A 20,389-nucleotide genomic window follows, 5' to 3' on the forward strand; every position below is an offset into this window, starting at 1 on the left:
CCTGTCGCCCCTCGTCGTGACGCACGTCGAGTTCGTCGTGTTCGTGGTCGGCCTGGCGCTCTTCATCGTCACCACTTTCGGCTGCGTCGGGGCGCTACGCGAGAACACCGCCCTGCTCAGGATGTACTCGTTCGTACTCGTCATGCTGGTGGTCGCCAGCGTGTTCGGCGGCATCGTCGTCTTCTTCATGCCCGGTGAGTCGGCCAGCGCCAGAGTTGCCTCCCGCGGCGGGCCGAATATGTGTTCTCGTTGCTTCCTGGAGTGAAAATATCACCGTTTTTTAACTACAGACCACATGACATGGACATCGGTACGTACGATTATATAACACTAGTTATAGATGAGGTCATCGTTCGTGTTTCTCTCGCTTATGGGCGAGTCCAGTCAATCCAACAATCGGCGTTTCGCAAACTCGCGTCGAACGCCCGGAGTAGAAATCATGCCATCTCCACCGTGCGATCGTCGTCAGCGTTAACGTCGTTTTCTCGCATTTGCTGCTGTCGTCACGCACACAATTGCTCGCCTTCTATAGACGTGTTTGTCCGCCTGGTAACAGATTCAGGGAAGCCCAAACAATGCTGGATAACCAGCTATCTGCAAAATTATTCGCGTGACATCGATTCACCCCGACCGGCACACAAAGGGCGAAAACATCTCTAACAACTCTGATACATATTTTTCACAAATGTACCGGCATTTAAGTGGTCGTGGGAAATGCGTATCCCTCTACCATGGTGTCCTTCACAATCCACATGTTGCGTCAAAGCACCCAGAGTCCTTGGACGCCAAGTGATGGCGGCGTTGTAACGCCGTGCATGAGGCCTCGTGTTCGATTCTTGGCCGCTCCAGCCGCATGCGTGTGGAGGCGAAAGCAGAAGTGTCCGGTAAGCAACCCCAAGAGGCGAGAATTGATATGGAGCCAGAAGACTCATAGCCGAGGTTTTAGAGTCATGGAAGTTGGTCAATCTAGAACACGGCGTTCCAGATCTATCGGGACAATGCAGAAATGAGACGATTGTAATCGAAGGGTCGCTGTATCGCGTTCTAGTTGTTGTGCGTGGAGGAAGGAAAGAAGTAGGAGGTGAGCGTCACGGGATAAAGTCGAAGCTAGAAAATGTCGGCCCAACACGTCATTATCTCATGTTAAGCTTTAGTGCCTTTCACCGCCGCGCTGCGGTCAGCGCACGCTCTTCGGGAAAAAAAAACAGTGCTGCAGCAACGTGCCGCACTCGCGCATTGCAAAGAAAGACCTATACATGTGTACGTTTCAATAAACGACACACAGTGCCGAAGGTGCGCCGAGCGCAGGGTCAGTTGCTGGGCCGACCTTTTGAGAGACGAGAGAACGAAGGAAATGGATTCCCTGAGAGATAGCTTCCGAAGTCTGGCTGCGCGTCGGTGTTCCCTATATATTCTTCCTCTCCTCCATGTTGTCGTATACCTAGGCTTCACTGGCTTCACTAGTGAATAGTGCGTCACAAGGGACCAAATAATTTCTTCGTGATCCAGAAGCACTCAGCCGCCCACTGGCATTCTCGTTATTGTCGCAGGGGAAGTGCGCAGGGTGATCAAGCAGACCATGTCGTTGTCCCTGGTGATCGCGTACCGCGACAGCGCCGAGTCCGAGCTGATCGTGGACGCCCTGCAGAGGCAACTTCGCTGTTGTGGAATGACCGACCTCAAGTTCAGGGACTGGAATGCCAATATGTGCGTGAGCGCTTACGAGAGCATCGAAAGGTGTTGCAGGGTCCTTTTAATATGTCGCATGTGTCGTGCATGTAAAGGGGTTATTTTTTTTTCAGATAAAAAATATTGCGTGATATACAGCGTAAAGCCGCCGTTGTAGCAGGGGTACATATATAATGATAAGTTCGCTCATACGTACGCATTAGCTGTACTCAAAGATGTACGCGCGTGGTGCTATTCTCCGAAGCACTGCATGGCGCATGTGCTTAACGCTGCTGAAAGTATCAAACATTCTAACACGAGAGCGCTCAAGTGCACTCGTTTGCATTCAGAGACATGTCACTCAGGCCAACCTCTCTCCTCTCTTAGCATTGTTCTCTAACTAGCTGTCGCCAGTGGAAGCGCTTCGGGTGTTGATGGCGTATATACCGCCGCCCACTCGCAGCTACTTCAACTGCAGCGCGGACAACCCCAGCCATGAGCGCTGTTCGGTGCCGCACTCGTGCTGCAGGCGTCGCGCAAGCAGCGCGCTTGGACTGATGAGCCGGCACTGCGGCCACGGGGTGCTCAACCAGACCGACCACCATGCTTGGCACCGCGTCTACCTCGAGAGCTGCCCCGCGGCCGCGTACCGATACATCAAGGAAAACGTGACCGTGATCGGCGGATGCTGCCTCATCGCTGCCATCGTTCTCTCCTTCGTCGACATGATGACCGGTTCAGTGATTGGCGAAATCGAGGCCATCCGTAGAATCTACGGCCGCATGCGCAGCACCTCCCTGCAGCAGGCCTAACCGCTTGTCTTCGACCCTGTTAAGAATCTGTTAAGAATAATAGCCAGCGATCGCCTTCATTTCAAAGTGTTACTGTATGATATTATACATAGATCAGCTTTAGGCCTCTCTTCACATGTCGTCTACGTCTGTCACAGGATCAAACGCCCTTTGACTTGCATGCGGCGACGGTTGTCTCTGCACATACGACGGTTAGTGACAGGTTACATCCAGGGTACGCGAGACACAGTAACTGATGTTTTGCAGCAGAACCGAACAGTCTCATGTGTAAAAGCAGAAGGCGGCGCTGCATGATATACGTAGCGCGCCCGGCGAGTTTGTTTCCGCTGCTGATGTCATAACGCTTTACTTCGAACTAGGCGATGCACCAACCCGATTTCTATCCGTATCGCAGCTTGTTATTAAGGAACCCACTAACCGATGTGACGATAAACCACGGGACGCTGTATCAACACGTCAAACATTATTTATTTTAGCGACCGCTTTATACGTCGGCGAGGAACTTATTCTCAGACTGCCGTGATTTATTCTCTCGAAGCTAGCTAGTTTTGTCTCTTCCTTCGACGTTTCCACTGCTGCTGCTGTCTGACACGCCGCATCGTGGAGTGGTTCACAGCGTGTGGCAGAGGGAAAAGTAGACGTGAGAAACTCGTTTGAACCTTTCCGTCGCCTCGCTACAGTGCCCTCTGAAGCTCTCTGGACGTCGCCACAACACCCTGTCGAATGACTGGTGTAATTATCCCTGAGCACCCCGCAAAAGCATTTTAGAAGATGCAGCGCTTACCTTTGTACTAACGCGCAACCGTTCAAAGGGAAGGTAGACATAATGGTAGTGAGGAGTTAAAGATGTGGAGGTGGGTGTAACCGAAGCAGTAACAGCCTTGCCGCTCTTCGCTCGTGGCAGCTCACATACAAGGGGGCAGCGTGGGAGAGGGAAAAGGCAATCAAAGAAAGCAAGGAACGGTGCACTAGACAATAGCAGCAGTTGCGGACAAACTGGAGAAATTTAAATTCCAGATATGGTACAGCACGCGTCAAAATGAATCCAGAGTCCCCACTGCCGCGTGTCTCGTCAGATTGTGGGCTTGGCACCTAAATCCACATCATTTAATTAATTTTTAACACTTCTGCCACGATTCGTTGCGCCGTGTGGAGCAAACACACTGCTAACCTTCTCGCAGGTTATGAACAATGACGCATAGCAACACCATTAGCAAACACGTTTTGCTGTGTGTTTTGTGTAGACAAACGAAAGTGGCGCACAAGTAATCTTCACCAACATCAGCTCACCGCTGCAGTATTGCACTAAACGCCGATAAATGTAAACATTGCAGCCATTTATCGCCGATCAATCAACGCAAACAGCACAGAATAAAGCTTCGATTACATCGATTCCGACAGTGCGTGGGATCCGCATATTTTACCGCTGACATCAACCTTGTAAGAGCTGCTCCTGCTCTGTCATGGGCTCGAGGCGTTGTAGATTTAGCGCCTTGCGACTTTCACTCGTGCGCCCAACCTCTGTGTCGCAGCTGTCGTGTTGCAGTGCCAGAGGAATGATCCATGGCTCAGAGCAGGTTTCTGAACAGCGAGAGAGTAGTGATGCGCTATCCTGTAATGCCTCAGCCGCGATAGATGTTTTGGCCAAGAGTGAAAGCTTTTTTTTCTCTCGAGAAATAACTAAGGGGCATGTTGTTACCATGTTCTCTAGTTGAAGCCGTTGCTTTTGCCCATTTACTGAACCACGCATATTAAGGAGATAGGCACACTTCCGCAGAATGTGATTGCTATTTGTGGATTGCTACCCAACAGCGGGCTCTTACGAACTACTTTCCTGTATGCGCCCCAAAATGTTGTCACGACACATACCAGCACTGTTTTATACTATAATTGGAATGCATTGACAGGCACATCTGCATCATCCATAGGTCCTGGCTAATGTCACGACAGTGAATGAAGCTATTATCTGTCTGGTCAGACGTACTGGACATATTATACGAGATTGTTCGGCAAGCCTGCAGACGAGATCTCCCGGCTTGCCTATAGCCAGAGGGTCTCAACTTCCGTCTATATATAAACAGCTTGGAAGAGTTGTTTCCGTTCTTCTAGGCTACCGTGATGCATCTAGACGCTTATTTGAACTTTGAAGAGGACACAACAAGATCGATCATAACGAAATTTTATTCGACAATATCCGTAACCATTGCGTGGAATTATCATCCCTCGTTTCCATGGAAACGTGAGGTGCTAATCCCGCACAGCATCTGTGGACCTATGGAGCCCGTACCTTTACGATACAACGACATACTACAACACCACAGATTGAACAGACGACAATACCCACCTCCACACAAGACCCTCTCACGTGAAGACGCCGTAACATGGCGACAATTGCAAACAAATACATACCCCCATTTAAACAGACTACACGCAATCCACCCTACACTATACTCGTACAAATGTCCACTTTGTAACGACTACGCCTCCCTATATCACACCACATGGGCGTGCCCCAACGTCAAGGCAGCCCCGCAAATACCCAACCCCACACCCAAGCAATGGGAGACCGTGCTGACTAGTTCGGACCCTCGTAACCAGCAACAACTGGTGCGGCGGGCCCGGGAGACAGCAAGAGCCGCAGGAGCCCTGGACTAAGACGCCTCCCGCACAAGCAGAAAGACATCTGCTTGTCCTTTCTTCTTTTTAATGTTTTTCCTCCTCCTCCTTCTCCTCCTCTGTGCACCTTGCCGGATAAAGTTTTGTTTTCGTCGAGTCTTGCTTCCCCGCAAGGTTTCACAAGTGGCGGGGCATTTGTGGTGTATAAGTTGTGGGGATGCGCGACTCTCACGCGTCCCCTGATACGTTGTTTTTCCGCATAGCTCCCGTCTCCTGTTATCCGGCTTCGCCGCGTGGCCTGGGGCCCGCGGCGGTCGGTGTGGTTGAAACGCAGTACGAGAGATGGCGCAAGTATTGCGCTGCTAACGCCGCCTCACGGCGGGGTTTCTTGGGCGCGGAAAGGAGAAGGCGCTTCCTCTTTGGTTCGAGGCGTCAAGCGGCGCGTACGTTCCGCGCGTGCGCCGATCCATGGTCTGCGAAACCGTCTCGTGAGGCCTCGTTCGAACGCGCCACCGTTCGCGTGACAGTACGCGCGAACGACCAGGCGTTGGGATCCAGCATGGGGCGAACATATTCGCTCGCTATCCGGTCGCCGTGAGTCGGACTTCCTAGATTTGTCGCGCGCCCATCGGCATGTTTTGGGGATAGCAACTCGGCTAGCAGGCATTGATCTATGAAAGGTGCAAGAAATGCCCTTGTGATTGTTTGCACTACTGTGTTGTCGTTCCTTTGTCCCAAGAGTACGGGGGTGAGAATCCCACAAAATCCTCTTGTTAAGAAAAAAAGAAAGAAAAAAGAAGGAGGAGGATTGAGAAACCCCTATTTACTATTTTTGCCTTTGAAAAAATCATCATCATTTTTTACTATGTCCGCGATTTCGGACCAGTTCGACGGCAACGATGATGATAAAGCTTTATTGAACTATTTATTAGCTTACTGGCCTACTAATGGTGTATGGGGAGTCGGAAACTGTCGACTGGGCCAGCTACCGAAGAATGCTTCGCTGCACGATTATTACACCGTGCGGAGAATGCCCGACTATGCGCATAGACGTACAACGCTGCGCAGTGGACACTGTATAGCCTCCGCCGAGGAACGGTTTTTATCGGACGGGACGGAACTTTAACCAACAAAGTAGTGTCAGTGAGCACAATACCTTCTCGACGCTCGTCCTATATAATACCAATAAATATTTTATAACCCTTATGGTTCGCTTGGTGAGTTGGCTCGAACGCGCACGTCACTTCCCGAGGTAGCTTATCTGGCCTGTTCAGAAGTGCAAACAGCAAAAGCTTACGCGTTGCTGTTGTTCAAATTTGTGAGTTAAATTTTGTCACTGGGCGTATCCCTTCAACGAGAATACGGGCCCATGGACTGCCGGAGCTTCTCGCGCGCTTGGTTTCGGTATACGCTGAATAGAAGGGCCCAGTTTGACAACTAATATCTTGAACTGCGCGCGAATGTTGGATTTTTAAACAATTTGCGTTAGCATTTAAAAGCGATGACCCCCATTTCTGTCATGATACAATTACCATAGATCTCGTAGTTTAGAACTTACTTAATGAATTTTTGTTATTTACACATTTTGTGCGGGTATCTGTCTGGCATTTAATGCAGCCCTCGTCATAGAAGCTGTGTCAAAACGCCACCGGCGCTGCTTTCACAGCGTCAATTTTAAAAATTTGTTACCGATGAAAAAAGAATACCCAGTATATGTCGTAATATACTCCTCTGTGCATACACCTATACCCACCATTCTTCCCTCAACAAACGTCAAAGACATCGCCTTCGTCCTCCTGACATCGGCGCGTCGAGGACAGCTCGCAGTGTGTGTCCACGTTAACTGGTGTTTGCCTTTCGGCGTAGCTCGTGAACCATGTAGTGCATAAAAATACATTGCATGACATTATAATGGTGTGGGCTGTGCCTTGCTTAGACGTAAAGGTTGCATGAGATTACGCTTAGCGCATAATAAACATAAATACAACTGTATGCACGAAAATGCATGCACATCGTTTAGCTTTATGGCACCCAATTGACCGACGGCGCAAGAAAGCTCCGCTTACCGTGCATCTCAAAAACATGTGTGCATTGGATTCGTACACCTCTCTCGTCGGGTATTCTCTGATGGCATAAATTTTCTTTCCCGATTTCTTGCTTGTCTGTGTAAAACTCTTTTTTACTTTTACTCGTTACTTTTTTTTATTTGATTATTTATGCGTGTGATTATCGTATAGCGAAATTTAGCGATTTTCGGTGCTCTTAGACATTCGTTATATAACGTAAAGATTATTGCATCTGAACTTTCTCTAGTGTTTACTCCTGCAATTTAGTGTCTCTGCGCATACGCAGTGCCATCTAGGCAGCGTCCAGCGCGCGTTACTCACGCGATGACCTATAATTGGGCGCGCGCTGGCAGAGCCAGAGAAGAAGGAGAAGAACGGTAAGAGGATTGACCGCCTCAGCTGAACGGCTCCGCAGCTCTGCATTGCCTGAGAGGCTCGTTGGCCAGAGAATGTCATCGCTGCAGCAGTCCGAGTCGAACATAAGGTCAAAGGCGAAGCGCAAGAAGCGACCACCGGCCCATGGCAGCGTGCTCCAGGTGTCGTCCTCTCCCGAGAAGCCCAAGAAACATAAGAAGAGGGACCGCAAGAAGAAGCGGCACCACAAAAAGAAGGCCAGTCGCGGCGGTCCCGGACATGGCCAGGGCAACCAGGAGTCGGACGAAACGACTGTCCTTCTCGATGTCAACCCATTGGTGAGTACCTATAGATGGGCCCAGAACCAGGGCCCCGTATCGACAAAAAATGCTGTAACTGTTCGTGCAGAAGAGAACATTTCGCCCAATTCTGATGCTGGACAAATCATTAGCGAAGGCAGCTGACCAATAGCAAAAAGTACTTACAAACTAAGATATTCGTGAATGCGGCCCCATATCTTCCATGCTCCTTTCTTCCCACTCGCCGCGGTAGCTTAGTGCTATGTATGGCGTTTCGCAGCATGAGCTCGAGGTCGGGGGGATCGATTCTTAGCATCGGCCGCCGCATTTCGATGGGGGCGAAATGGAAAAGAAAACGTTTCTGCAACTAGGCTTACGTAGATGCACGTTTAATATCCGCAGGTCGACAAAATTAATCCGAAGTCCACCACTACGGCGTGCCTCGTAATCATATCGTGGTTGTGGCACGTACAACTCCAGAATTCTTCATTCGTTTCTCCTTTCGCTCCGGGTGTACCCTCCAAGATGCAGGCGCGCTCGTAAACGTTGACTACTGCGCGAGGGATACTCGATGCAATAAAACTTGGAGGACGCTTAAGGTTCGCCTTTAAGGGTTGAACGCGGTATTCTGTGATGTGTCAAGTGCGCGAGTGCCGTGATCGAAGTGGGTCAGCCATGCGAAGACGACGACGAGACGCTGCAGCGGTTGCACGAGCGCGCCGAAGAAATAATTCGAACAGAAGGAACAACAACAAGCCAGCAGAGAGTAAAGAGGAAGAAGGAACCGGCGGGACGTGGAACAACAAGCCTGCGTGGAGGGAGGAGTTCGCCAGTGCACCAGGGGCAGGAGTCAAGTCGTCGGGCGTCAGAACCGTACTTCGTGCCTTCTACCGGACCAGGCCGACCTTCCAGAGGCGTGGTCACCGCGTTTTCCCGATCGCACGCAGGAAGGCGCCCATCGACGTGGGAGAAATGAAGCCCATGCTCCGGGAGCAGAGGTGAAGCCATTGGACTTTGGTGCCCGGCGTCAACATCTCTACCGTGCCAAGAGCCATGTTCCCAACGTGGCAACCGGACTTACTCCTGCATCACTGGATCCCGGTTGTTCGCCTAAGGGTGACCAGGATTTTTCTTCACCAGTACCAGCACCGCTTCTATGCTCCGAGCGCTGCCTCCGTCGTCACCCCTAGTTCATCTCGCAGCTGCACTGCAGACCATGAAACTGTAGGCCCCTTCTGACTTTGATACGTTCTTTGGAGACTTAATTCCTTTTTATGTGTTTGATTAGTTTGTAGAGTTGCTTTTTCTCTTTGCGCTGGTTCTTTAATGAATGGCTTGCGGTGGGATAACAAATTGCTTTGTCACTTCATGCGCTGAGGCTGTGCTTGAGCAACACTTGACCGATATAAGGAACCTCATCACACATTAAATGATCCCTGACTGCTTCTCACGCTTCCCGGCAACTGCAGTTTATGTAACCGTGATGTTTACTGGCAAACGGTGGCCGCGAACGCTATGCGAGCTCTCTGGTCAAAAATCTTCCTCTTGGGCGGGCTGATCTTCTGTTATTGTTTCGCTCTTTCAATATTTCAATCTGAGAAGATTTCACATAAAAGGCATACGCTTTCGGTACTTCATTTCAAAACATTTGTTTGTGGGTTATCATTATCGAAATTCCGAGGAATAACTTTGTAAAGAAGGAAATGCGAAGTTTGAGAAACTTTGGTGATCGAAGAACTTCAGTGCCGTATAGCATATAGACGGCAATTTTCGCTCACAGGACGCCCAACGGCGGACGTCGACATCAGATTTTCTGCGATACGGACCCTTAACGCTGTCGCGTTGAAACCGTCTCGTTGTTGTGACGAGGAATAATAAGCCAGAAGTGCGGGTTAAGAATCCAACACTGTGTTGAACGAATTTGTGCTCAGTTAGGAAAGCAACACTCGAAACGCAATAGCGGCGAACACAGTCATCGGTCATCGAATCTGACCTGGCAGGTCAAGTCTGCCCGCTGTTTATGCGTGTCGCACCGTACATTTGAGGTTAATCACTGCGGTGCTCGCGTACATTCGAGAACGTAGAACACTGTTCGCTATGCTCGCTTCTTCTGATTATGCATGTCGCTCTACGGCTGCAACACTTCGTAAAATTTAGGATGCAGTGGACGCGTCTTGCGCCGAGCGATAGCTCGATGTAAGTGATGGTCCACTGAAGACAGACACCAGCATAAGGTAGAGCTCGTCGCGGTGGCCTAGCGGATAGGTGGCGTTGCGCTGCTAAGCACGAGGTCGCGGGTTCAATTCTCGGCCGCGGCTGCTGCATTTCTCAACTACGGCTTTTCTCATCCGTGGTGCTTGCACGTAAAACTCCACATTTTAATGAATTATATAGAGTAAGGTAACGACGCGTGGCAACATTTTAAAGCACTAGCGCCGCTTTAGTTTGCGAGACTGACCTCGGTATAGGCAGCTTTGTTCTCTACCTCGCCAACGCTTCTGCGATCAATGCAAGGTAACGTTGCCTCATACGCCGAGTTCGCTTTACGCTCAGATCTCGATAGTTTCACGAAATATCTTCTGGAGCGATAGAGAAATATTGTGTCCTGGAAAAAGCACCCCGAAGGGGGCGCCGCTCGCGGCCTCTGAACTCGACTGCATGCCTCTGCAGGTTCGCTACCCTTTGCTCATGCTGAATCTGGTGCTGTGGTTCCTGGGCCTGCTGCTGTTTGTGACCGGAATGTCGCTCTACGTCTACTCATTTGCTGGAGAGGATGACACTGACGTACTGAGCTCCATCGACAGAACCAGCGCCATCTTTACGCGCGTCGAGATCGTTGTGTCGCTCGGGGGCATGTCGCTGTTCGTCGTCTCCTTCTGCGGTTGCGTGGGCGCCCTGCGAGAGAACCGCTTCCTGCTGCAGCTCTACTCGCACGCCCTGACCGCCTTGATCGCGGTGAACGTCGTCTTTGCCGTCGTCGTCTTCTACGTGCCCGGTGAGGATAGGGTTCATCGACGATATAGACCCGGACGAATGCGAGATTGCGGTATCCTTACGGGAGGGAAACACGCAGGCAGGACACGCTGTGGGGAACCAGCGCTGGCCGGGAGTCGCCACGGCAGTTTGAGCGTCATACTAAAATGTGCTGGCGTCGTCCCATATAGGGAGGCCACGAAAACAACACATTCTCAACGATAACATACGCGAGGCTCAGCGCTTGCTTAAACCCAATGTGCCCAGCCAGGCTCTATCCGGGCAGTGCGCGTTGTGATGAGTACATGCGCTCTTGCGTTCTAGCCCATCGGGACCCAGTGAGGTTAGAGGTGAGACACCTCGAATGTGCCTCAAGCTGAGCGGTGAATTTGCTGACGCGAAATCGCAGCATATTTGCTGCTGAAAACTGTTGTCACTCAGAGTTTCAGCGCTGCTTGGCCATGTGGTTGACAGAACACCCATTTCAGAAAGGTTTCACAGTTATAACATGCCAGATGAAGAAAAACGCACGCATTAGCGGCGGAGAATCGTATGCAGTGATAAGACTTCCAGTTACTCTCGTTTAGTCTGTGTTCGCGCAGGGAGCTATATGTATTGGCACTCGAGGACAGAGGCCACTATTCGGCTGGGAATTGTGTTCGGCTTACTACCCGACTGAAACACCAGTCCATGTGGCCGCAGCCATAAATCCACTCTGCATAAATCCACTCCACAGCCATATATCCGGACGTTTGGACCCTCCCCTCAAGTTTGTTGTCTGCTCCGTCATAAGGGGTGATAAACAACACTCCAATCGTGCTGTTCATGTGAAATATTTTACCTCCGTGTTCTATGCTGATTAATATCGAAGCATAGTTCACTTTCACCGAGCACATATATGTGTATGTATAGCCAGAGGTTTTGCGCTGACGTTTGTTGGACACCTTGTTTATACGTCCCTAATCTGTCACTCCATACGCCAGAGGGCAATAAAAAAATCTTATCTCGTCTTATCTCGTCTTTATGATGTGGTACATGTACAAAGGCTAAGACGTGGCGAGCAAACGCGCAGTAGTACGTTTTTTATAAATATCAGAGAGCATATATCAGCATTATATTTACTACGCTTCCTGTTCTTCAAAGAAGGCTGTAGGTTCCGCCCCTGAGGATAGCATATGGTTTAGAAGATTGCAGAGGTTGTCAAAGTTACTCAGAAGAGAGAAGTACCGAAATGGCTCCATTGCCCGTCACAGGTCTTTTGTACAATGCCGACGTACCTGCGCGGACATTGGGTTCGTGTGACGATCGCTATAGACGTGTGGGCAGTCGAGCGCACGACGCGTGTTGCGGGCTGCGCGCGCTCTGCAGTAGCGTTCTGAAACACGCATGAAGTACTCGCCGCATAACATGGCCCTGTACACACGCAAGCTGGGTTCCCCGCGCAAGGATAGGTGGAATATTTGGCATGCTCCGGTGCTTGCAGCACTGAGGCGGCGCTGACGGGCATACAAAGCGACAGCGGCGACGTGTCTATTGCAGGAGCTGCAACTTTTCTCGAGGCGGAGGCCAACTGAAGAAGCGCAGCATGCCGCGTTATCCTGTGTGCTAGTGCAGCAATCCCGCGCGGTCATCGAGCACTGCCGAAGTGGCCGCGCGGCCTCGCAAACGCTACAGTACTCTGCCAAACGATCGGGTCACCTTTTCGCAGCCACCGTTGCCCGGCATATCGCCCTTGACTCAATAAAAGTGACTGCTGTCCTCTTACGGCTTTAGACGAGTGACGCAGCTCATTGAGCCGGCGCTGCAGTTTATATGAATATGAGAACGAGATAACTAGCCATTTTTGCGATGTGCGCATTCCTTTCAATTTACTGTGGGACTGCTGAATCAAACGTGTTCCACTTAACATTTAGAATTAGTGTGAAATACTGACGAATGGTTGGCATGACCACAAAGCAACTCAATTCACAGGTTAAGTCGATGCATCGAACGCCGTATTGAATGTGGCGCAATTATGTATACTTCACGGCCGGAACTGTACGCGTAGACGAAATGCTCGCATATAAGCGGCATTTTACTGAAGGAACGCTAAAGTAACAGCACAAAACGTGCAAGCATGCAGCGGGGCACGTAACTGGCTACTATAAATGACTTGCTCGTGTCTATTCCTCACAATGGCGCCCGAAAGCCAGCATCGTAGAGTTTCATACAATTACTAGAGGGACCTGTGGGGCTATTGTCTACGGGAGCTGCTAGCAGGGCAGTTTAGCCAGCGTGGGAATGATTGGTAGCACATGGATTTGCTTAAACATCGTCCTTCTGGCTTTAAATGGCTTCGTCACTTTGCAATCTGATCATATTTAAGAAACTATTGCGCTCTAAATAATTAGATAAAGATTATTAAAATGGCCCGACGGCAGGACTCAAACACAGGACCTCGAGCAAAGAAGCGTGATATTGAAGCCACTACACCACGGACGCATGGACAAGCGGAACCACTGCAATTAGCAGCTAATATGCGTGCTTGCAGAGTCTTATTACCCTCTGCAATAAAAAAAAATTATAAATTGCTTTGAAATTTAGGCGACCCGCCGTGGTTGCTCAGTGGCTATGGTGTTGGACTGCTAAGCACGAGGTCGCGGGATGGAATGTCGGCCACAGCGGCTGCATTTCGATGGAGGCGAAATGCGAAAACACCCGTGGTACTTAGATTTAAGTGCACGTTAAAGAACCCCAGGTGGTCGAAATTTCCGAAGTCCTCCACTACGGCGTGCCTCATAATCAGAAAGTGGTTTTGGCACGTAAAGCCCCATAATTAAAAAAAAATAAGGCCAATTTAGGTCCACATAAAACGTAATAGACGAAGCTACAAGAACGTCCGAAGCTCCAAGCACGAAGATCAGACAAATCCACGTACTGCCCATCATGGTGGCTGAACGATCGCAGCACCAGAGTTGCCTCTAGTAATTGTAAGAAGCTCAACGGCCAGCATCACCTGAATGCAGCACAGGGTTGTTGGTTTTATGCTATAGCTTGATCGTCGACCGTATGTTACAGAAGTCTTGTGTTCGCTTCCTTGATTACATATAGTTATAGTACACGGCAAACATTGGTTCCATTATCGCTAACTTCTGTCACATTTTCGTTGGTTTATGGTGGTCTCGGGGCCGAGGGCGCGGCAAAGGACAATGTCTGTAATTCACTTTTCTTAGCTCGAGTGAACTAGGCGAGGCGCCCTCTGCAAGATACCAGGAGCAAAGTCGGGCTTTCGAAGCGCGGGTTCGACGTTGTGTGTGGTCAGCTGATCCTTGTAAACGTGGAGAGCAGTTTTAGACACTGCGCACTTATGAAGCCCATGAATTATGTTGTGTTTATGCGGGGCATGCGACGTTTGAATGGCGCTGAGCGGCATTCCCCTTGTTCTCTGGTCGGTATTTGTTGCAGGCGGCATTAGGAAGGTCCTCCAGAACACGCTGTCGGAGTCGTTGGTCGTCCACTACCGCGACAGCGTGGACACGGAGCAGTTGATGGACGCACTGCAACGCGGCATGAAGTGCTGTGGCGTGAGCCGCGAGAACTTCAGGGACTGGAACCGTAACATGTACGCCTATACCAGCAGCCACTGAGCGTACATTATAGGCAAGATGTAGAAAGCGGGGTCATGAACGGCAATGCGGCCACTTTCTCTTCTGTGTAGGGCGCGAGGATTTCCGCTGCCTGCTTGCGGGGTCGGTGTCGTGTGTAGAAATAATGAAGAGTTTCAGTACAGCGCAAAAAGCTTACGTTGGTGTTAGTGTGCGACGCAACGCTAACGCTAAGATAGACTGCACTACGCGGCACAAACTATCCTTCAAAATAGGGGAACGAAGCGAAACGCTAACGCTAACGCAAATATATACGCCGCCATCTCGACGTCTGTTCGAATGGATTTAAGGCGAACACCTGTCGTCTTCGGTCGTGAAGCACACACGCATCGTGCCCATGTACCGACCACACTGCTCTTTGTTTTGTCGGTAAAAACTTGACAAATCTCGGCTTCGCTTGTGGCCGTATCCTTTGAAACGCGCGAATGAACGAACAACTAGATACAGGCTTTGGTGCCACCTCTTGCGGATATACAGCAAACATGAGCAAACTTTCTCGTTAAGCCTACTGCGCCGATAATCGAGAACGTATCTCGAAAACAGCAATCGTTTGTCACCAGTACACCGTTGCCGAAGCACCATTACACAAATCTAACGCAAATGCGAGCATCAGGGCTGAACGAATGAGCCGAACAGTGCAGGCCGACGACTCGATAGATCCGACGCAGGCGTCTCCCGAATATAGCGTACGTGCACGAAAATAGCGGTAGGAGCACCATGGCGCACCGTTTACATACATCGCATGCGCGGTGCTGGGGCACGCAACCCTAACGCAAACGCTAACCCCCGTATTCAGAACTGCATCTTAAGTTGAAGTCCATGCTTCACTTGATATACACGACGCCTGGTGCAAACGCACCCAAAAGGCGCTCATTGCATTCCTTTCGCGCGTTCGCGACAGGCGTCATATAAATCAAGTCAAGCGTGGGCTTCAAGTTAAGATGAATTTAAGAATACGGGGGTAACTTCTTGCGTTTGCTGCTATACAATATACTTCTAAACGGCCTAGTAGCGTACAGGGAAATGAGTGTTCTGAAGGACTACTGGCCGCAGGTGGGGACCAAACACATATTTCGCATTGCGCGTGCGGTGATTTACCAATTTAGCTACCGCTGCGGTCGTCACCCGATACGCTTTCTTGTGCATTTGCGTATGCGTACAAGATTAGCTCTGGGAATATTAGCCAGTGCAATTCACGATCATGGCTGCGCATGTCGTACATACTTTGTGTGGCAACGTTGCGCCCGTGAGTGCAGCCCACTAAAGCAGCAGTTCCTTAGCGCTGGCAATGGTGCAAGTAACCTCTCGTATAGTGGGTTTAAGTTATACTTGACGCAGCTAGCCCGGCGAAAGGGTTGATCCCGACTACGCTTTCTGCTGTACGGCAGAGGATAAGCTCCCGTCAGAAGGCTATCGACTGTCGCTACTTTGGGAGCCGTTAAACGTCTCCTTCACCATCTCTTTTTCCTGATGGCTTCTGTTATGTTACGGATAACAAACTGATACACCTACCTTTAAGTATCTATCTGAAATGTCAAGAGGCGCGTCAAGTACGGCAGCACGGGATTCCAAGTTTGGTGCTGCAGGTGACGACTCAAAGACCTCTGTAAATTCTGGGCCGCTGTGGCTAAGCAGGACTCTGGTCACCAGCAGGGCAGGGCTCTGGTCACCAGCTGCATCTGCTGTAACGTATGTGTTTAACTGACGGAGGCGCTCGGCGCTGAAGCGTGTCAGACGCTCTCACGCAGGTTGAGGTGCATTATTGGGCGCTGGGGCGATTGCGGCTTCACACCGTGATTACCGGAAGTGTCAGAAGGCGATTTAAACTATAGTTAAGTCATAGCGCTGGATTGACACGGACAAGAAAGACAGGACGTGTGCTAACTGTAAACTTAATAGTTGATAGTTAGCACACGTCCTCGTCTTTTCTTGTCTGTGTCAATCCAGCGCTATGACTTCAGCTGATGCGACGGGCCAACTAGTCCAAAAACCTGCACTATAGTTGTCATTGGAAGACATTGTCGATCAATGACAATGTCTTCCTGAGCGAGTTGGGGGCAAAAGTGAGGAGCCATAGCGCACGGCACCTTATTGCGTCACCCCGCGCCGGAGGGGTGCCGCGTCTCTGTATTGCCTTTTTTCTTTTCCTGCACAATGTGCGGCATCGGCCTGCATTTTTGAGAGCGCATACGCACGGGAACGGCCCACATTTCTGGACAGCACTACCTTCGGAGTTCACCCACGAAAAAGACGCTAGAAACCCAGGTAATCGATACGAAAAGGGGGGAGGGCGATAACTCGAAATTGAAGGCGTTGTTTTCAAAAAGAAAGCTAAAGAGCCTTGTACCGGTACTTCTTATGCGAACAGATATCATAGCCGCGCAAGGTTACTGCAAACGCTGCGATCTCTTTAAACACGTAGTCTTTATACTCATCATCAGCCTGGTTACGCCCACTGCAGGGCAATGGCCTCTCCCATACTTCTCCAACTACCCCGGTCATGTACTAATTGGGGCCATGTTGTCCCTGCAAACTTCTTAATGTCATCCGCCCACCTTAACTTTCTGCCGCACCCTGCTACGCTTCACTTCCCTTGGAATCCAGTCCGTAAACCCTAATGACCATCGGTTGTCTTCTCTCCTCATTACATGTCCTGCCCGTGCCCATTTCTTGATTTCAACTAAGATGTCATTAACTCGCCTATGTTCCCTCACCCAATCTGCTCTTTTCTTATCCCTTAACGTTACACCCATCATTCTTTTTTCTATAGCTCGTTGCGTCGTCCTCAATTTAAGCAGAACCCTTTTCGTAAGCCTCCAGGTTTCTGCCCCGTACGTGAGTACTGGTAAGACACAGCTGTTATATACTTTCCTCTTGAGGGATAGTGGCAACCTGCTGTTCATGATTTGAGAATGCCTGCCAAACGCACCCCAGCCCATTCTTGTTCTTCTGATTATTTCAGTCTCATGATCCTGATCCGTGGTCACTACCTGCCCTAAGTAGATGTATTCCCTTAGGGCAGGTAGTGCTGGCGAGTGTTTAACACGCATGTGCTCCCGCGCGCTCGCAGGTACTTCAACTGCACGTTCCAAAACCCGAGTTACGAGCGCTGCTCGGTGCCGCACTCATGCTGCAGGAAGAACGACTCGTTGACGTCAGGCGATGTGGCAGCGAGCCGGTACTGCGGCAAAAACGTGCTCAACATGTCTGACAGCGACGCCTGGCACAAGGTGAACATCGATAGTTGCACGGACGCGGTCAACCGGTTCATCAGGGACAACGTCATCATGATCGGCGGCGGCTGCGTAGTGATCGTCATTCTGCTCTCATTCATCGACATGATCACCAACACGGTCATCGACGAGATCGACGTCATCCGATCGATTTACGACAACATCCACGCGGCCGCCACGCCATAGCGGCCGGGTTCAAACTTATGAACCGGCGTTACAGAAGAAGGAACGCTTTTGCAGCACAGGCACGTGGGAATTGGCACCGAATTTCAAGAGTGTTTTCGCGAACACTGATATTGACACGCACCTCTGCTCATGCGCAGCAGTTTTTAAGCTTTTGACATAGACCTGAAGGGCACTCCGCTTCTACGAATAAATCAAGATTAGTTGTGCTGGTGGTAGGTCGCCTCGCGCGTTAGTTTCGAGACAGAACTTGCTTGTTACGCAGCGTGAGCACTGATCAACCGTGGTCGAACATGAATGTCACTGGAGCCAACGTTTCATCAAGTGGACGTGTCTTCGTCCTAACGAAGAGATATCTGTTGTTCGAGCACTGCTGGTCATTTCAAGTTTGCAGCATGAGCAGGTCATCACTACTCAAGCGCAGCTTTATTCCTGCAATAGTTCTTACTACTGCAGAAATAATGCCTTGCCCTGGAGTGTTGTCAAGAAAATATTTTATTTTTTCAACACAAGCGGTATGTAAAACTGGCGGACACAGTTTTTCGTGCTGCTGCCCTTGGTACGACATATGTGCAGGCGCTCGGGGGGGGGGGCCTCGCCATGTCTGCTCGACGTAGAATTCACCCGCGTAGTGTGAGCGGGATGTAATGAGAAAACCTTACTTCTACACGTTCTCCTTTCTTACACGAGAGGAGCCAAAAGATTGCAAAAGTTATTGCAGGTAGGCTGGCTTCACCGCACTGACGTCTTGCATTCGGGCGGAGCGTGCTGCTCTCGTAACGGGCGTTGGATCCGCTCGGTTCGTACTTGGTTGGAGCAGTCGATTGAAGGTCTGGCGAGGTTTGATCCTGATTTGCGTGCTTCGCCTCATTTGCGACAACAGCGAACCGGAGTCGAGTAAAGTTCGCTCTTGTTGCTTTCGTAACGAGACATTTAAAGAAGGTTCGCCACTTGCCTGCTAACTGTACATGTTTCCAAGTGTCTCAAATATAGCCGGAAAATCGATTGCTTTAGCGCAGAGAAACTGAGTGGTCTCACGTATTCGAATGCATGAGTAGTAGAATTTCATCCGCAACTTACGAGCTTGTAAAGCCCTTCGACCTTTCTTCTGTTGATTACTGTATTTATTGCGACAGTAAACAATGCACTGGTTGTGCCATCAGTTATACCGTCATCACAGCGACCAAACAAGGGTGAAACATCAAATTGACGTTACGGAATGGACTTTAAACTATTTGTATGCTATTTCCACAACATAGTAAAAGTAGCAAGAAACAATAATCGCATTGTTCATTGATTATGAGCGTGTGCAGGTCTCCACCAGGCCCTATATATCGCTTTTCGTTCTAGTATTTAGCTTCTACGCGCGCGCGCGCGTGCGCGTGCGCGTGCGCGTGCGTGTGCGTGTGCGTGTGTGTGTGTGTTACTTCATTTGTTCATTCGTTTGTGTGTTTGAACCCCACATTGTTAGGATGAGATTTGAACTCGTGCTGGAAAGCTAGTTTTCATATGTATTTTCTACAAACCTTAAAAACCCATATTGAAAAGCCTTTATGCAGATTATAAGAATGATTGGACAACAGCCTATGTTTTATGGGTGACTTTGAGGGGAAATAAAAGTAAAGCTGGTTCCACGCAGGGAAAGCTGTCAAAACAGCGAAGCTGGTGGTCGTTTTCTCAAGTATGAAATCGTATTTAGCGCGATTTTCATGAAAGTGTTTCGTATCGTTGTTGCCGTTTTGTTAAATTCGAGCTTCGGTTCAGGGTTGCGCACACTCTTGAGTTGCATGAGGTTCTGAATAAAAAAACAGTATAACACACCTTGCAGCTGCGGCCACACTCACGGTCGAGGAATTCTCTTTTGAACCCTCCTTCGGAACCCTCCATGGGAGGATTCTCTCTGCGTTGACGTCTCTGTTCGGCCTCCTACTCTCAAAGTTGGGGGTTAGCTTGCCTCTGCTGGCGCTTGGATTGGGTTGCCTTCTTATAAAAGTGGGGGTTGTCTTGCTTCCACCAGCGCTTGGCTTGCGCTTCCCGTTCTCGATCCTCGGCGGTAGCGGCTTCCCTCCGCTGGCGCTTTGCTTGCGCTTCTCGCTCTCGAAGCTCGGGATTTGCGCGACGTCTGCGCTTCCGCTCTCGTGCGAGCTCCCGCTGTCCGTCGCGCCGAATGGAATCCATGGGGCGAAAGGGCGCGCGCCGGCAAAACACCTGTTCCTATACCCCTCTCCTCCGCCCTCCTATGGTCTATCCGCCATAGCGGGTTTGTGCCATTGACTTACCTCCCTGCGTGACACCAGACGCTGGACGGCGAAGGATCGACTTCGAACAACTCTGCTGTTAAAACAAAGAAACGATGGAAACATCCCCACTATTGAACGTGATAAGCACGCTTAACGTTATCTCTAGGTCATCCTTTCGCGATTCGAATGCGGGCTGAATGGCCTCATAGTGGTGGGAGATCATTGAAAACTTGAGAGAATGCAGGGACATTTTTCAAGGTAACTGCGCAGAATGACGTTTAGTGAAGAACGTGCGAAGTTT

The 20,389-nt window shown here is 50.1% G+C and overlaps 1 protein-coding gene across 1 annotated transcript in view; it reads left to right on the forward strand.

Annotated features, from left to right (window-relative positions):
• LOC126521288 (tetraspanin-5-like) overlaps positions 1-19,170 on the forward strand; it is a 32,141-nt gene extending 12,971 nt beyond the window's left edge. Inside the window, exons 3-6 of the mRNA XM_055065894.1 lie at positions 1,551-1,707; positions 10,486-10,810; positions 14,233-14,389; positions 17,503-19,170. Coding sequence (XP_054921869.1) covers positions 1,551-1,707; positions 10,486-10,810; positions 14,233-14,389; positions 17,503-17,851 — 988 coding nt within the window. The 3' untranslated portion in view covers positions 17,852-19,170. The remainder of the gene's footprint in view (positions 1-1,550; positions 1,708-10,485; positions 10,811-14,232; positions 14,390-17,502) is intronic.
• The last annotated feature ends 1,219 nt before the right edge of the window (positions 19,171-20,389 follow it).

The sequence above is a fragment of the Dermacentor andersoni genome, chromosome 6 (assembly GCF_023375885.2).
Source record: "Dermacentor andersoni chromosome 6, qqDerAnde1_hic_scaffold, whole genome shotgun sequence".
Lineage (NCBI taxonomy): Eukaryota > Metazoa > Arthropoda > Arachnida > Ixodida > Ixodidae > Dermacentor > Dermacentor andersoni.